General features: G+C 43.4%; 1 protein-coding gene across 6 annotated transcripts in view; it reads left to right on the plus strand.

The window, feature by feature from the left end:
• The window catches only part of LOC110505037 (large neutral amino acids transporter small subunit 3), a 43824-nt gene that overhangs the window by 8892 nt on the left and 15318 nt on the right, over window positions 1-19614 (plus strand). Inside the window, exons 2-5 of one of the 6 annotated variants that reach the window (XM_021583980.3) lie at window positions 1010-1174; window positions 1307-1505; window positions 5446-5501; window positions 5619-5695. In XM_021583980.3, the coding sequence (XP_021439655.1) occupies window positions 1021-1174; window positions 1307-1505; window positions 5446-5501; window positions 5619-5695 (486 nt within the window). In that variant the 5' untranslated portion in view covers window positions 1010-1020. Of the gene's footprint in view, window positions 1-1009; window positions 1506-5445; window positions 5502-5618; window positions 5696-19614 lie in introns of all 6 variants that reach the window. The other 5 variants (XM_021583981.3, XM_090219679.1, XM_090219678.1 and 2 more) reach the window with 5 other exon arrangements.

Genomic DNA, 19614 nt, shown 5'->3' on the forward strand with positions numbered 1-19614 from the left:
AGAACAAGTCCTCATTTACATTTGCGACCTGACCTATGTAGATAAGCCATTTTTTTTGTGTGTTTTTTTTTGTGCCTTTTCCAGCTACAATAGTCATTTACAACATTAACCATGTCTACACTGTATTTTTTTATCAGTTTGATATTTGAATGGACAAAAAAATGTGCTTTTCTTTCAAGAACAAGGACATTTCTAAGTGACCCTGAACTTTTGAACGGTAGTGTACGTTGCAAAGTGCCTGTGAAGATGTTCCTCATTGTTGAGAGAGTAAAGAGAGTCGTGTGTGATTGTGTGTCCAGCATGGGGTGTCAGTTACAAGAGATTGCCCTCTTCAGATACTTTCTTGGGACAAAGGATTGAGCTGTTCTATGCTTAATCACATTACACACAGTCACACACACACATTCTCTATCTCCCCCCGACACACACCACCCATTTTTTTATTTTTTTTCTCACAGCCATCTCTCAATAAAACACATGCTCTCGGTCTGTCCTTAAGACCCACATGCACAGTTTTGTATTGCTCTCCTTGTGGGGACCAAATAATTGATTCCCATCCAAAATACTATTTTCCCTAACCCTAAATCTAACCCTTAACCATAACCCTAAAACTATAGCTATCCCTAAACTTAAGTATAACCCTAATTGTAAACCAAACATAAAATAGCATTTTGCCTCGTGGGGACCGGCAAAATGGCCCTACTTGCCAAAAGTTCCTTTTTTACTGTCCTTGTGAGGACTTCTGGTACCCACAAGGATAGTTAAACAAAAACACGCGCACACACACCGGACTCCCTCATAAATTATGTTGAATGGGTTTCCTGTTCACATCTGTCCAACCCCCACTTAGGCAAACTCAAGACCACTGACACAGATGCCCCCCTCTCACTGACTGGATCCTAGCCAGTGTCCACTTGTCAAAGTGACATACTGGCCTATAGCTGGAAATGTGTAGTCTAATACTGTACTGTTGGCTGTAACATCTACATGAATCTCTCTCTCTCGCTAGCAGCAGCAGCAATGGCGCCCTCTCTCCTCCAGGCCTATAGGAGGCGCTGGTGGATGGCTATGACGGCGGTGTTGGAGAACCTTCTGTGTTCTGCCGTGCTGCTGGGATGGGGCTCACTCCTCCTCATGCTGAAGGGCGAGGGCTTCTACTCACACCTCTGCTCAGGTAGAACACACACAGAGAGAGGAGGAAGGCAGTTTCACGCTGTCTCTCATGCACACACTATTCCTCAGCATACATTATATGTTATCAAGGATGAGGGGTCACCTCTCCCACTCCCCCCTTTTTCTACCATAGAGAATGACACGAAGGCCCACATGCTGGCGCTGGGCAACAAGTCCTCCTGGGAGAGTGGTATCTGGGTGAGCTGTGTGGACCAGGAGGAGATGCTCAACCTGGGCTTCACCATCGGCTCCTTCCTCCTCAGCGCTGCCACCCTGCCCCTGGGCATCCTCATGGACAAGTACGGCCCGCGTCCACTACGCCTCCTCGGCAGGTAATAATAGAACATTAACTAGTGGTGGGCACCAATAGCGATAATTCGGTATGGTTTCGATATCGTTTGATATGGATATGAGCAAGGTATATCTTGATATGGGTTTATCCTTGCCGTTAACCTACACTATTATGTAAAAGAGCATACGTTACTGTTGGGGGCGGTGGTAGCCTTGAGAGTTAGCTGGAGAGTTAACGGCTTCAATATCCTTTATACCATCAACTGCCGTTGAGCAAGGCACTATACCACTAAGTGCTCCAGGGCCGCTGCTAGGCAATAAATCAAAAATGTTATTGAATGATATTGTCCCTGCTAGCACAAGACCTTCTCACGAGTTCTGAACATAGCATACTTAAAGGAAAATGTTTCTTTAGTCCATTGTTAATATAGTCCCAAAATGTGTTGCATGTCAGCAATCAAGTTTTCAAGCATTTTGAAAGTTAAACATCTTAAACTTGATTGCTGACATGCAAAACATTTTGGGACTATATCAACAATGGATGAATGAGGGGAGGGCTTGGCCGGTAGGGATGTCCTTGTCTCATCGCGCACCAGCGACTCCTGTGGCGGGCCGTGGTTGCCAGGTGCACGGTGTTTCCTCCGACACATTGGTGCGGCTGGCTTCCGGGTTGGATGCGCGCTGTGTTAAGAAGCAGTGCGGCTTGGTTGGGTTGTGTATCGGAGGACGCATGGCTTTCAACCTTTGTCTCTCCCGAGCCCGTACTAGAGTTGTAGCGATGAGACAAGATAGTAGCTACTAAAAAAACAATTGGATACCACGAAATTGGGGAGATAAAGGGGTAAAATAATAACCATAAGGGGGAGTAGGTAGCTGACTAGTGGTGGCTATCCAGCAGCCTGATGGTCTGAGGCTAGATGATCTTCTTGGCCTTCCAGCGACACCTGGTGTTGTAGGTGTCTTGTAGGTCAGGCAGTGTGTACCCAATGCCTTGTGGTCCGTGGTGTTAAGAGTTGCTGTACCAGGCTGTGATGCAGCCCGACAGTATGCTCTCGATGGGGCTCTTGTTGAACACTGTGAGATCCCTCTGGAACATGCCGAATTTCTTCAGCATCCTGAGGTTGAAGAGCCGCCGCCGACTTTTTTAGGTTGTCTGTGTGGTTGGACCATTTCCCATTCCAGTCTGCGTGATCAAAACAGTGGCGCGTGAATTCTGATTGGTCGGACCAACGCTGTACAGCCCTGATCACCGGAACTTCCATCTTGAGTCTTTGTTTGTAGTTGGGAAGAAGCAAGATGGAGTCATGGTTGGATTTATCAAAAGTAGGACCGAAGAGGGCCTTGTACCTGTGTCGAAAATTCATGTAGCAGTGGTCAAGAGTAGAATTTTTGGGAGCACGGTTCTCAAATTACTTTTGGTAAAGTCCCCCGCCACAATGAACGCTGCCTTCGGGAATGAGGTTTCCATTTTGTTCAGGGTCCAATGAAGATCTTTGAGAGCCCTTTTGGTGTCAGTTTGGGGCGGGATGTACATAGCCATGGCGATAATCCCGGTGAACTCTCTCGTCAGGTAAAATGGACATAATTTTAGAATCAAGTATTCCAAGTCCCGGACGCAGAAACTAGCAAGGTCCTGTACATTTCCCCCGTCGCACCATGTGTTATTGGTCATAAAGCAGAGCCCACCAACCTTGCTCTTGCCAGAGAGAGCCTGCTTCCTATCTGTGCGAAAAACTGTAAAACCCGCTGGTTGTATGTAATCCGTCTAGATGCCGGAGGAAAGCCAAATCTCAGAAATACAGAGTATGCTAAACAATCACAGAAGTGCACACACAAACAAAGTAAATATGGTTACAAGAAAGGATATGGGAATGTGCCCTAGTGGGCTAAACCGGCATGGCGGCTTGTTAGACAAAAGGGGAGTGTGGGTCAGCTGAGAAGTCACTACAGAGTTGATAATTATAACAATCAATATATATATATTTACGAGTCTGTCCGCCCTCTCTGTCGTGGTTAGAATGGATAGTTCAGAGTGACATTCATTCATGTCGTCATGGATAGATGTTTCGGCGGTTGTCGTTCTTCGCGTTCAATGATACCGAATTCCTAGCTGGAGACTAGTAATTAATATCAAAGACTTGTTCTTATTCTGTCGGTATAGATAGTCTAAGAGTTTAACCACGTGGTATGGTTAAAAGATTCAGCCATCTACTCAAACCTTGGCCCTCTCGTTATCGAGGTAAGCTGGTCTACAACCTTTGTCCTCTCGTAATTGAGGGAAACATGGTCTGTTAAGAAATTCTCAACGTGGGGGCTTTAATCGGGAGAGCAGAAAAAGGCCTGTCCCAGGATGCCCGACCATAACTGTGCTGGTGGGCGGTCCTCTGATTTAGTTAAACTCCAAAGGGAATTGGAGTTTCCTTCATTAAACAGTCCAAAATCACATTACACAATTTCACAAACAGTATCATCCACACTCATTCATCTTATACAACTATTAGTTATAAACCTCATATCTGAGGATATTATAGAAACAGCGTTATGGTAATGTGGCCGTATTGTCTCCCATGAGTTTCACAAAATTGTACCAAACGGACCAGTTTGTAGCTGGATTCTTCACCGCTCTTTTATACCTCCAGAACATAAATGTTGTTCGGACCTCAAGTTCTGTGAGGTGGAAGAAATTCCTTTGTTCTCTTCTATGAAAATTCACTCTCTCTCTCTACTGTGGCCATGAGGAGATAATCTCCTCCAGGATAATCTCCTCTCTGACCACAGCAGCCTGGGTGTAGGAGACAGGGAGAGGGGGATGGGGCTTGCTGTACCCAAAGAGGGCAACGGCATGACACTGTCATGCCTCGACCGCTGCCTCTAGAAGTAGCGCACGACACTCGCCCGCCAGTTGCCTCCCTCTACACTCTTAGGAAAAAAAGCAAACTAAAAAGGATACTCATCTGTACCCATAGGAAAATAATTTTTGGTTCCAGATAGAACCATATTGGGTTCCATGTAGTTTTTCCGGAAATTGTAGTAACAGTCTGTTACATTCTGAAATGATTGCCCTAGCTTTAAATCTTGTTTTAATTTTTTTTGCATAGCTGAGATCCAGGCAAGAAGCAACTCCCTAGGGAATTATCAAAGTTTTCAGTGAAACGTCAGCATTCAGCTACAGCCAGCATGTTTGTGAGGATGCAGGAATTATTTTGTATGCTAGCTAACGTTACCTAGCTGTGTAGCCTATATTATAATATGAATGACACTGTATGATAACGTTACAGTACTTTTATATTTGAAATAGAGGGGTAAACATTCATGATTGATATGCCAACGTTACTTGATCATGAAGCAAGTTTGTTCGCTAACTCGCAGGAGTTAGCTGTGTATTGTTAGCTAATTTTAATGTGTATGGACAAGAACATAAATCCTTAATTGTCTGCAAATGCTTGTGGATTGTTGCATTATTCACGAGAGTAATATGGTTTGGTTGCATTATTCAATATTGTACTATGTTTCAGAAGAAAAGTTGCTGGGATCGTTAAATAGTTTGTGCTAGTGGCTTCTGAAATATTTACGGGCAGTTTGAGCTGAGGAGCGAGAATGTTGCATTGCCAACCACAATGAAAGGTAAGGTAAGGCAAGGATGTGATGTGAATTGAAAAGTAGACATCTCTTTTGCCTGTCCGTTCCTCAGACTCTCCATCTCTCGTAGTGGGAATAGGGCCTTATTCATTTTGTGTGTAGGACAGACGAAAGCGGTGTGTGAACTCTGTAATGACTGATCATGGGTGTAGGAGAACACCAGCCTCGTTGGAATCTCTTCCTGGGGAAAAAGTGGGAGATGGAGAGCAGATAGAGATATTTGACAAATAAACCCCATCTCTCTCCTTGGCCTAAAATGGACCATTATTTGTTAGTACATTTATAATAATGTATTCCATATTTTATATATTCATCTAAAAATTAAACGTTATTTTTCTGCAGTTTTTGTTTTGGTCTCTCCTGTGCCATAATGTCAATATCAGCGTACGATCCTCCACGTAAGTGATAGACATTATCCCCAACAACACAAAATACACACAGTCACTTGCTGATACCTGTAGATGACAGACATAGTTATTTTTAAACACTGCTTTGCTGCTCTCTCCTCTTATCAGGGCTCTCTGCTCTCATCTTTCTGGCCCTCTCCTTCAACGGCTTCGGTGGCATTTGCTTGACCTTCACCTCCCTCACGGTGAGACACACAGACACACAGACAGACAGAGAAAGGAACAATATTTCACTGCGACACTGTTCTCTACACTGTTCCACATATTTTTTCTATTATAATATTTGTTTGTGTATCTTGCTCTTTGTGAAATGCGAGTTAGTCTAAGGAAGCTAGCATGTGCCTAATGCTAATCGCTTACTAGCTAGCTGCCCTTTAGCTAGGGCAAAGTAAACGTTAGCTCTAACACAGGTTGCTACCTGTGGTAGTGTATATCAGCATGTTTGTGCAATGGCGTCTTCTGAATCATATAGCCTATTCTAAAATCTTTGTCTAAATGTAACATTTATGCATCTATTCAAATGATATTAGGGTCCTCTGAGAAACACTGACCAGCACTTTGGCTCCTATCCTGTCATAACACCTACCTGGATTTTCCCAAAGAACACCAACCATAGAGTAATCATTCTATTAGATGTTGCCCATATTGCACTAACAACCTGATAGCCCGACTTTCATGCAAACATTTGGTGGCTTAGAAAGGAAAAAGGATATCTTCTTCAGATGTGCATCAGAAGTAAGATTCATATAGGCCCAATGTTGGCTACGTCTAAATCAATAAAACATACATCTGGTGCTCCTACATTATGTGGTGCTCCTCTTTTTTAAAGTTAGGAGCATCAGTGCTACCAATAGAACATTTTAATTTATACAACTGGTGGGTGTAATCCTGAATGCTGATTGGTTAAAACCATATTCCAGCCGGTGTCTATTCCACAAGTTACCACCGGCTAAATATATGACATTAAAATGCCTATTTACTCTGTTTCATCCGACTGCTCAATCCACTGTCTCATCAGCCCAGCCATGCACTTTATACATTTGAACTCCACTATAAAAAAGCATCTACACATTTAGACAGACATTTGATTTTCAACAGTGGAGATTTGTATAAACCTTGCTGTCTGTCTCTGGCATTTGCAACATTGTTTCAATATTCAAATTCGATCTCCAGCTGTCCCATAGTAATGAACGTGTCGGGATGAGACCGACAGGCAGCGTGTCTCAGTCAGTTCAAAAGCATGAATCAGCTGGCATAATTTGTATGGATATATACAAAGAAATGTCAATTGAAAAAAGGTCAAACGAAACAAAGTGCAGCTAGTTTGCAGTCTTTCCAGCTTCAATTTGACGTGATTGGGTTAGCTGTGTTGTCTAGCTCCTCTGAACAACAGTGTCCTGACGAGTGAGCACATTTTCTATGCCAGGTGAAACCGCGCCTCATTAGTTCATTGTCCTGGATGTATTCAAATAAATGTCACTAGAAAACAGCTTATGCGAATGCAGCTACTTTGCTGTTATTCTGGCTGCACTGACGTAACAGTAAGTTAGGCGTAGTTGGCTAGCTAGCAAGCAAGGGATAAGAACGTTACCAGCCAGTATGGCAATGGAACATTTAGAACCAACAACTGAGTCTCATCCATAGATGCAGAACAAAAAGACTGAACAACTGGGTCGTGTCTCTAGCAACCGAACCGATAGAACGAATGACCAGCCAGCTTGGGTAGGAACCCTAGATTTGTGTCAAGGCTCTTGGTGAAGGATGAAATAGTATGAATAAATTCGTCAAAATAACGTTTCTAATGAAAATGTCGATCATTATTTGAATATGTTGGTAGCCCGTTGTATTAAAGTGATAATGCCCTCAAAGCCGATGTTTGGAGGATATATTGGCACTGTTAACAACAGCCGTGCCTATTTTATATATATATCGTCCAAACACTGGCTTCTCCGGCATTGTCACTTAATTAGAGCCGTGGTTGTAGGGCCCTATAAAATCAGTTAGTTTATCTTTAGCTAAATTCTAATTTCCCATTTTAGTATTTTTCTTATTTACCTTGTTTCATTCAGGTTTTACTCAATCACACTTTTGTGATTATTTTTTATTTTAAGTCCACAACAATGCTTAAACCACATCGGGAGATCCCTTTCGAGGTCTGGAAACAGTAAAAACAATTGCCCTTTTAATTCAATTTTGCACTGTTTGTCTAGCTGTGTTTTTTATGTGCTACACATTTGACAGTGTAGGCTACATACAGTGGGGCAAAAAAGTATTTAGTCAGCCACCAATTGTGCAAGTTCTCCCACTTAAAAAGATGAGAGGCCCTGCGATACAAACAATTATACACTGCTCAAAAAAATAAAGGGAACACTAAAATAACACATCCTAGATCTGAATGAATGAAATATTCTTATTAAATACTTTTTTCTTTACATAGTTGAATGTGCTGACAACAAATTCACACAAAAATGATCAATGGAAATCAAATTTATCAACCCATGGAGGTCTGGATTTGGAGTCACACTCAAAATTAAAGTGGAAAACCACACTACAGGCTGATCCAACTTTGATGTAATGTCCTTAAAACAAGTCAAAATGAGGCTCAGTAGTGTGTGTGGCCTCCACGTGCCTGTATGACCTCCCTACAACGCCTGGGCATGCTCCTGATGAGGTGGCGGATGGTCTCCTGAGGGATCTCCTCCCAGACCTGGACTAAAGCATCCGCCAACTCCTGGACAGTCTGTGGTGCAACGTGGTGTTTGTGGATGGAGCGAGACATGATGTCCCAGATGTGCTCAATTGAATTCGGGTCTGGGGAACGGGCGGTCCATAGCATCAATACCTTCCTCTTGCAGGAACTGCTGACCCACTCCAGCCACATGAGATCTAGAATTGTCTTGCATTAGGAGGAACCCAGGGCCAACCGCACCAGCATATGGTCTCACAAGGGGTCTGAGGGTCTAATCTCGGTACCTAATGGCAGTCAGGCTACCTCTAGCGAGCACATGGAGGGCTGTGCGGCCCCCCAAAGAAATGCCACCCCACACCATGACTGACCCACCGCCAAACCGGTCATGCTGGAGGATGTTGCAGGCAGCAGAACGTTCTCCACGGCATCTCCAGACTCTGTCACGTCTGTCACATGTGCTCAGTGTGAACCTGCTTTCATCTGGGAAAAGCACAGGGTGCCAGTGGCGAATTTGCCAATCTTGGTGTTCTCTGGCAAATGCCAAACGTCCTGCACGGTGTTGGGCTGTAAGCACAACCCCCACCTGTGGACGTCGGGCCCTCATACCACCCTCACGGAGTCTGTTTCTGACCGTTTGAGCAGACACATGCACATTTGTGGCCTGCTGGAGGTCATTTTGCAGGGCTCTGGCAGTGCTCCTCCTTGCACAATGGCGGAGGTAGCGGTCCTGCTGCTGCGTTGTTGCCCTCTTACCGCCTCCTCCACGTCTCCTGATGTACTGGCCTGTCTCCTGGTGGCGCCTCCATGCTCTGGACACTACGCTGACAGACACAGCACAGCACCTTCTTGCCACAGCTCGCATTGCTGTGCCATCCTGGATGAGCTGCACTACCTGAGCCACTTGTGTGGGTTGTAGACTCTGTCTCATGCTACCACTAGAGTGAAAGCACCGCCAGCATTCAAAAGTGACCAAAACATTAGCCAGGAAGCATAGGAACTGAGAAGTGGTCTGTGGTCACCACCTGCAGAACCACTCCTTTATTGGGGTTGTCTTACTAATTGCCTATAATTTCCACCTGTTGTCTATTCCATTTGCACAACAACATGTGACATTTATTGTCAATCAGTGTTGCTTCCTAAGTGGACAGTTTGATTTCACATAAGTGTGATTGACTTGGAGTTACATTGTGTTCTTTAAGTGTTCCCTTTATTTTTTTGAGCAGTGTATAATTCTGCCAGGTAGGGGACTTTGCAGTCAACATTTAATTAGGAAGATTTTTGGGAAAGACTTCGTTCAAATAGCGCATAATGCCTGAATTCCGCATCGCAAAGATTCAACCAAGACTTACATTTACATTTGAATCGTTTAGCAGACACTCTTATCCAGAGTGACTTACAGTTAGTGCATTGATCTTAAGATAGCTAGGTGGGACAACCACATATAGTGCCTTCAGAAAGTCTTCCCATTTTGTTGTTACAGCCTGAATTCAAAATGGATTAAATATATATTTTTCTCACCCATTTACACACATTACCCCATAAAGACAGTGAAAACATGTTTTTAGAAATGTTTGCAAATGTACATAAGTATTCATACCCCTTTGCTATGACACTTCACAGTGAGTTCAGGTCTATCCAATTTCCTCTGCTCATCCTTGAGATGTCGCTATAGCTTAATTAGAGTCCACATGTGTCCAATTCAATTGTTTGGACATGACTAGTATTTCTGTCTGTAAAAACTTTTGTGGGGAAAACTCATTCTGATTGTCTGGGCCTAGCTCCCCTGTGGGTGGACCTGGATCCCAAGTGGATGGGCCTATGCCCACCCATGGCTGTGCCTTGCCCAGTCATGAGAAGTCCATAGATTAGGGCCTAATGAATTTATTTCAATTAACTTATTTCCTTCCATGAAGTGTAACACAGTAAAATCTTTGAAATTGTTGCGTGTTGCGTTTTATATTTTTGTTCAGTATATCTGGCCTGAATGCTAAACCAGGCACAACTCATCATCTGTCTAACACCATCCCTACCGTGAAGCATGGTGTTGACAGCATCATGCTATGGGGAGGCTTTTCATTGGCAGAGACAAGGAGACTGGTAAGGATAGAGGGAACAATAAATGGAGCCAAATACAGGCAAATCCTTGATGAGAACCCGCTTCAGAGTGCAAGGTGACCGGAAACATGACCGAATACAAACAGTGTAGCTATTCCCTCCGCAAGGCAATCAAACAAGCTAAGCGTCAGTAGAGAGACAAAGTAGAATCTCAATTCAACGGCTCAGACACAAGAGGTATGTGGCAGGGTCTACAGTCAATCACGGATTACAAAAAGAAAACCAGCCCCGTCACGGACCAGGATGTCTTGCTCCCAGGCAGACTAAATAACTTTTTTGCCCGCTTTGAGGACAATACAGTGCCACTGACACGGCCCGCAACCAAAACATGCGGACTCTCCTTCACTGCAGCCGACGTGAGGAAAACATTTAAACGTGTCAACCCTCGCAAGGCTGCAGGCCCAGACGGCATCCCCAGCCGCGCCCTCAGAGCATGCGCAGACCAGCTGGCTGGTGTGTTTACGGACATATTCAATCAATCCCTATCCCAGTCTGTTGTTCCCACATGCTTCAAGAGGACCACCATTGTTCCTGTTCCCAAGAAAGCTAAGGTAACTGAGCTAAACAACTACCGCCCCGTAGCACTCACTTCCGTCATCATGAAGTGCTTTGAGAGACTAGTCAAGGACCATATCACCTCCACCCTACCTGACACCCTAGACCCACTCCAATTTGCTTACCGCCCAAATAGGTCCACAGACGATGCAATCTCAACCACACTGCACACTGCCCTAACCCATCTGGACAAGAGGAATACCTATGTGAGAATGCTGTTCATCGACTACAGCTCGGCATTTAACACCATAGTGCCCTCCAAGCTCGTCATCAAGCTCGAGACCCTGGGTCTCGACCCCGCCCTGTGCAACTGGGTACTGGACTTAATGACGGGCCGCCCCCAGGTGGTGAGGGTAGGCAACATCTCCACCCCGCTGATCCTCAACACTGGGGCCCCACAAGGGTGCGTTCTGAGCCCTCTCCTGTACTCCCTGTTCACCCACGACTGCGTGGCCACGCACGCCTCCAACTCAATCATCAAGTTTGCGGACGACACAACAGTGGTAGGCTTGATTACCAACAACGACGAGACGGCCTACAGGGAGGAGGTGAGGGCCCTCGGAGTGTGGTGTCAGGAAAATAACCTCACACTCAACGTCAACAAAACTAAGGAGATGATTGTGGACTTCAGGAAACAGCAGAGGGAACACCCCCCTATCCACATCGATGGAACAGTTGTGGAGAGGGTAGTAAGTTTTAAGTTCCTCGGCGTACACATCACAGACAAACTGAATTGGTCCACCCACACAGACAGCATCGTGAAGAAGGCGCAGCAGCGCCTCTTCAACCTCAGGAGGCTGAAGAAATTCGGCTTGTCACCAAAAGCACTCACAAACTTCTACAGATGCACAATCGAGAGCATCCTGGCGGGCTGTATCACCGCCTGGTACGGCAACTGCTCCGCCCACAACCGTAAGGCTCTCCAGAGGGTAGTGAGGTCTGCACAACGCATCACCGGGGGCAAACTACCTGCCCTCCAGGACACCTACACCACCCGATGTCACAGGAAGGCCATAAAGATCATCAAGGACAACAACCACACGAGCCACTGCCTGTTCACCCTGCTACCTTCCAGAAGGCGAGGTCAGTACAGGTGCATCAAAGCTGGGACCGAGAGACTGAAAAACAGCTTCTATCTCAAGGCCATCAGACTGTTCAACAGCCACCACTAACATTGAGTGGTGACTGACTCAACTCCAGCCACTTTAATAATGGGAATTGATGGGAAATGATGTAAAATATATCACTAGCCACTTTAAACAATGCTACCTAATATAATGTTTACATACCCTACATTATTAATCTCATATGTATACGTATATACTGTACTCTATATCATCTACTGCATCTTTATGTAATACATGTATCACTAGCCACTTTAACTATGCCACTTTGTTTACATACTCATCTCATATGTATATACTGTACTCGATACCATCTACTGTATCTTGCCTATGCCGCTCTGTACCATCACTCATTCATATATCTTTATGCACATATTCTTTATCCCCTTACACTTGTGTCTATAAGGTAGTAGTTTTGGAATTGTTAGCTAGATTACTTGTTGGTTATTACTGCATTGTCGGAACTAGAAGCACAAGCATTTCCCTACACTTGCATTAACATCTGCTAACCATGTGTATGTGACAAATAACATTTGATTTGATTTGAAATGACCTTAGACTGGGTGGCAAAGATTAACGGGACAATGACTCCAAGCATACAGCCAAAGCAATGCTGGAATGGCTTCAGAACAAGAATGTGAAAGTCTGAGTGGCCCAGCCAAAGTACAGACTTGAATCCCATTGAAAATCTGTGAAAAGACTTGAAGATTGCTGTTCACCGCCACCCCCTATCTAACTTAACAGAGCTTGAGAAAATCTGCAAGGAAGAATGGGAGAAAATCCCCAAATCCAGATGTACAAAGCTGATCCAGACATACCCAAGAAGGTGCTTCTACAAAGTATTTCCTCACATTCTATTCATTTGCTAAAATGTCTAAACATGTTTTCACTTTGTCATTATTGGGTATTGTGTGTAGATATGTGAGAAATCTATTTTGAATTCAGTTGGTCACAACAAAATGCGGAATAAGTCCGGGGGTATGAATACTTTCTGAAGGCAGAGTAGCCTAGTGGTTAGAGCGTTGGACTGGTAACCGAAAGGTTCAAATCCCCGAGCTGTCGTTCTGCCCCTGAACAGGCCCACTGTTCCTAGGCCGTCATTGAAAATAAGAATTTGTTCTTAACTGACTTACCTAAAGGTAAAAATAAATAAATAGTAAGAATGATTTACCTCAATGTAGCTATCAGCAAAGTCAGATCTAGTATGTTTTTTAAAATTTATCATTATATGAACTAACCGTTTCTGGAATGTTCTGTTTTTTTCCCATCAATTATATAGCATTATTACAAACAAACAAACAAAAAATCACTGGCCTAACTGGGCAATTGACGGATAATTGACTGACCCGGAAGGTTAACAAAACCTCCCCGGGCCCGCAGCAGCCCTATGTGTTGAGCCAAGCAGTATTTTCAAATATAGGTCAAATGCATGGGAGTTGTATTTGAGTCAGTGTATTTGGGTATTTTGGGTATTTTCAAATGCATTGAAATATTCAACTACTTATCTTTTATTTGAAAAGACATCTGAATACTTCGAATGTATGTGAAAGTAATTGAGATATTTAAAATAGTATTTGAACCCAGGTCTGACCCATATCACTGAAAAAACAATATAGGTTTTGGCCTGTTTGTATGATGTGCCAACAGGTGTTTTTGCAGCACAAATGAAAGACAATTACCCAGTATTGATTGTTGAGTAATATGGTGGTGGTCAGCGTCATAGAACTAAGAAGACAGAGAGTGTTGTGTTGTGTCTGGAAGCTATTTGTTTGTGTGTGTGTGTGTGATGTGGTGTATGCACGTCATCTGATATGGGGCACCTTGTCTGTGTTTGTCTTGGGCAACCAGTGTGCTATTATTACCCTACTGAAGGGCTGTGTATGTTAGTCAGGTGTTGTTTAGTCCGTATCTTAGTCAGGTGTTTAGCCTTTTTCCGTATGGAAATTGTCCCACTTGTGCCTCCCACCAATCGTAAGCCCTGACTTGTCACACATCCTCCTCTGCTCCGCCCATCCACCTCTACCCAAAACACACAAGGGCGCCCTCCCTCCCTCTCATCTCAAAGCGTTTTTCCATTGTCACACATATACACCAATCTTGCTAGACATTGACATTCACTCTTCTCCATTTGTCCCTTTCTGACCCCTCTACGATGTCTCTGTTTTTCCAAGCGGTTCTATATGTGACAGAGATTAATATCTGAGACGTATAAAGAGAATCTAATAGCAACAACTAACATGGTTAGGTTCTGGACAACGAAAGAAAGTTGAAATGAAAACCAATAGAGCAGTAGAAAATGATGGTTAATGGTATGAGGAAATCTTTATAAAATAATTGCCTCCATGTTTCTATGGTTGGATTTTGGCTAGGCTACTCTAAAGCAAGGTAAGACATGCCTCGTTATTTAAAGTAAAGTGGAACGTTCAGGTTTCAAACAATTATGCTGCCTCACGCTCACATTACAAAGTGGTGGGTGGTGCTCTGATAGCCTGCCTACTGTTGACTATAGCCTGCCTACTGTTGACTATAGCCTATGCACTGGAATGGGAGTCACACTTTAGTTATGAGTTGAGATTGAGAAATACAAATAGTAGCTATTTTTAGTTATGGCTATCAAAACAGTTTTTAACTTCCGATTTACATTTAAGAATTTATTTGTTGTGCAATGACGACTGGGCTAACAAAAGCACTTTTCACTCCAGTACCAGCTTTTTTTCCCCCAACTGGGCTCTGTATGCTGTGCGCATGTGATAAATAAGATGCTTGACAACTAATGAAAATACACAATACACCAATTTTAATTCCACTAAATGTATGCAAATTAGACAAATAAATCATGACCGGTCAAATGCATTTTTGGCGGCTAACCGATTAACGGTTAACTGTTAACATCCCTAGTTAAAGGGGTTATATTGAGTTAAGGTTGTGTTTAGGATTGGCTGGTGGACAATTGGCATTTCATGCTATGTATAAGAGTAGGGCCAGGACTTTACCAGGAAAACACTAGACTATAACTAGGGCCTAGAGTTGTTTCTGGTCAGGAAAACCTCCTGGCCAATTTTAAGCGGTCTGAGGCTGAGCCGGCAGGTGATTGCTGTTCCGTTTTAAGATCTCCTATGGCAACCGCCACATTCCTCCCAAGCCCTCCCCCCCCCCTGTGTCTTGAGAGAGACAAACAGACAGACTGACAGGACCTGAGAAAGAGAGAGGGCAGATGAGACAGAGAGGGGTTTGAAAACAGGATCTTTAACTTTAACTTGGGCCCAGAGTATTTCCTGGTCAGGTTATATGGTCAGGAAACCCTCCTGGGCCTACAGAAGGGGGTGTAAGACAGAGAGAGGAAGAGAGTACTCTCAGCTGTGGTTTAGTGCTTCCTGCTAGGGGCGTGAATTTTTAAATGAAATTGGAATACTTAATGTTAACAAAAATCCCAAACTGAAAAAAAATTAAAATCACAGTGCAGTTATCACAAAACATATTATTTTGCTTGTTATAGGCTATAAAGGCCTGGGGAAAGAGGTGAACTTTAGGCTACTTTGGTCAATTTCTGAGGCATGCGAAACAGATTACCAAGACATATGCTCACCATGTTTTTTTTGCCTCCTCTCCCTCGTGCTGGCTTGCTTGGGGCTTCATTACATCGATTCTGTTGCAAAATGTTTCTTAAACAGAACCAAACCGGAGGGACATACTTGAAGTTGTCCAATAGAAACTCGAATCTTGGCACTCAGAAATGGGAGTCGACGAATCAATTTAGAGTTGACTCTGCACCTCACTATCATCGTTGTTGACAGTTGGAAAGGCAAGCAACATGTTAGGAGAATTAAGTTCTCATGTTCTTTAACCAATTAAATTAAATTACTCAGTCTGTTATATCAGGATTTGTAGGATACTGATAGAAATAAAAACAGAGGCCCAGTCTACAATAGTCAAATGTTTATTTACGGGAACGTTCTGCCTATCATTTCTTGTTCATTGGTCTATATACCTCACATTTCGTCATAAATGTCCCTCTCAGATACAATGGCAATAAAGTGATGATGAAGACAGCTTGGCTGTCGAAACATTGGTATTACATTTTTGCATCTGAGCTCCTAGAGTGTGCGGCTCTTTTATTTTCAATATAGTTCACAAGCCTTCTCACATTGTCTGCCACCTGTTAAACAATCTACTACAAGCCCAAGGTATCTCCCCTCCCTGGGTGGGGACAGAATGTCCTGTAAGGAACACAGTATTCCAGCCGGTCTGACGATAGCTCCATTTGTTTCTAACAAGGAACAGAAAGCGCTTGTTCGAATTCTTGACTAAAACTAAACACATTATATTCAGTGTTATGATTATAATAAGATTCATACATTAATACAGTGACGGGGTAGTATCCTGTTCAGTTATAGTTCTACGTTAAATGTATGCATAATTTAGTCATTATTCATAAAAATCCCATAACAAACAGCAGCAAAGTCCTGTATGGCAATGCTATGAGAAGTTAAATGAAAAAGAAATGCAAACTTTGCAAGGTGAAATTGAGGTACATGTGTGGCCCTAGAAAATCCATAAATTTGTCTGCAAAATCACATTTTAATATAAAAACAACAGCATTGGAAGTCCACAACAATGCTTAAACCAACAAATGGCAACTGGATTGGTGCAAATAATCATGATGTCATTCAGCCGGGTAGGCATAGGCTATTTTGTAGTTCACCTTTAATTGAGAAGGTTTTGGGGAAACCCTTTCCATCTACCCGCAGACGTTTATCATTAGCATTATTGCTAACGGCTACACTGAGTATAGACTAGACATACACGCACCACACACACAATTGCCGAGATGCTTGTAAATTCGGATAGCCATCCATGCTTAGCCGTCATGTTGGTGCTAGCAAGATAAAAAAAATATAAAAAAAGGCTAGATGGTGCCTAGGTATCAACAGCCAATCGAGTAGGAGCTGGAAACTTGAGTGAGCTTTGGTCAATAGCAATGAGTTGTCAGAGTATTTGCATAAAGTTCAGCTTTCCCTAATTTTCACGTCTCTCTCCCATTCTCCGCATCGACCAACGGTCCCCGCCCACTTAGCTTCCTTCATTTGAAAAGGAATGGGCTTCCGTTGTTTTATCGTCCCCAACGTGCTATGGATTTCTTGTGAAAGACCGGGGCGTTCCTGTGCCTTTTCAAAAAGTTGCAGGAAAATACGAATCACTGATGCATTTTGTGCATGTCTTATGATTTAACTTGGGTAAATTAATAAATTTTCTAATAAGTTCACTACATTTTTTAATACTATTGAATTCTGTTTTAATGTCAGGGATTCTGTGATTTTGGCTAGAATAACTTCTAGGACCCTAGTAGATGGTAGTACAGGTGCAATGCTTAACCATCTGAAAGGGATGCACGGTGAGACCCAAACCTTTGCTGCTAGCAGCGCAGCTGCATTGTGAATTCACATGGAATGCTAAATGGAAAACAGATACAAAAATGGCTGTTTAAACGTTAAGAAAGAGTGAAGAGGCCAACTGCTGTATAATCTCTTTCTTTGGTGACGCTAACATCAACTACACGTTTTGTCTCGCTCACAGTGTCATTCTTCCCTGTCTCTTTCTCTGTTTCTCTTAGACACATTTACACCCATATTCTCTTTTCACAGATGTGCTTTTCATATATGTATATATCCTGGAATGCATTTTCAAATCCATGTCAAATTTCCAGTAATTCACATGAACATGACAGACTGTATGGTCTGTCAGTAAACCAGCTACACTATACAGTGCTTTCGGAAAGTATTCAGACCCCTTCCCATTTCCACATTTTATTACGTTACAGCCTTATTCTAAAATGGATTAAATGAATTTCTTAATTTGTAGTTAAAAGTTGTAGAAACTTCAAGGATGATCAATGGAAACAGGATGGATCTGAGCTCAATTTTGATTCTCAGCAAAGGGATACGTATACTGAATACTTATGTAAATGTAATGTGCACACACAAAAATACACTTTTTGCCTTGTCTTTATGGGATATTGTGTGTAGATTGATGAGGCGGGAAAAACAAATTATTTTAGATTAAGGATGTAACGTAACAATGTGGAAAAAGTCAATGTCTGAAGATCTCCCGAATGCACTGCATATACACAAGTATGTGGACACCGCTGCAAATGAGTGGATTTGGTTATTTCATCCACACCCGTTGCTGACAGGTGTATAAAATCAAGCACACAGCCATGCAATCTCCTAGACAAACATTGGAAGTAGAATGGCCTTACTGAAGAGCTCAGTGGCTTTCAATGTGGCACCATCATAGGATGCCACCTTTCCAACAAGTCAGTTCATCAAATTACTGCCCTGTTAGAGCTGCCCCGGTCAACTGTAAGTGCTGTTATTGTGAAGTGGAAACATCTAGGAACAACAGCAGCTCCGCCGGGAAGTGGTAGGCCACAGAATCTCACAGAACGAGAACTCTGTGCAGAAGCACGTAGCGCGTAAAAATCATCTTACCGAGATTGCAATACTGACACAAACTGCCTCTGGAAGTAACGTCAGCACAATAACTGTTTGTCGGGAGCTTTATGAAATGGGTTTCCATGGCCGAGCAGCCGCACACAAGTCTACGCGTTGGCTGGAGTGGTGTAAAGCTCGCTGGCCATTGGACTCTGGAGCAGTGGAAACGTCTCTAGAGTGATGAATCACGCTTCACCATCTTGCAGTCCGACGGACGAATCTGGGTTTGGCAGATGCCAGGAGAACCCTACCTGCCCCAATGCATAGTGCCAACTGTAAAGTTTAGTGGAGGAGGAATAATGGTCTGTGGCTGTTTTCCATGGTTCGGGCTAGGCCCCTTCATTCCAGTGAAGGGAAATCTTAACTACAGCATACAATGACATTCTAGATGATTCTGTGCTTCCAACTTTGTGGCAACAGTTTGGGGAAGGCCCTTTCCTGTTGACAATGCCCCCATGCACAAAGCGAGGTCCATACAGAAATGATTTGTCGAGATCAGTGTGGAAGAACTTGACTGGTCTGCACAGAGCCCTGACCTCTTCCCATCAAACACCTTTGGGATGAACTGCAGCAATGTTCCAACATCTAGTGAAAAGCCTTCCCAGTAGAGTGGAGGCTGTTATAGCAGCAATGCAGCAATGGGGGGTCCAACTCCATATCAATGCCCATGATTTTGGAATGAGATGTTCATCAAGCAGATGTCCACATACTTTTGGTCATGTGGTGTAGGTCATTCCTGTGCTAAACACACATGTTTCCACTGACCCTGGCAGTCCAAACAGGGATGTCGTGCTTGAAGGACATGTGTTAAATGTGTGCTTTATGGGCTCCAGTCAGAGAACCAGTGGGAGTATCTCCTCCTTCACACACACACACCATACAAACAGACAGGTGCTGAGACGCTCTCACTGTGCTGTACAGTTAGGTAACAGGCAAACGTTAAGACTGGCATTTAACATGGCTAGAATAACTTTACTTTGACGTTTGTAAGAGATACTAACTTTTCTCTGTGTGTTTTTAGCACATGGCCCCTGGCATTCACAAAATCTGCCAGAGATCATCCTGGGGTATCTGTAGCGTTACACATTGTCTGCAACGCCAGGATGGGAAATATTTGCCTTCTAGGAATC

Source organism: Oncorhynchus mykiss, chromosome 25, assembly GCF_057628025.1.
Source record: "Oncorhynchus mykiss isolate SJ-2025 chromosome 25, ASM5762802v1, whole genome shotgun sequence".
NCBI lineage: Eukaryota > Metazoa > Chordata > Actinopteri > Salmoniformes > Salmonidae > Oncorhynchus > Oncorhynchus mykiss.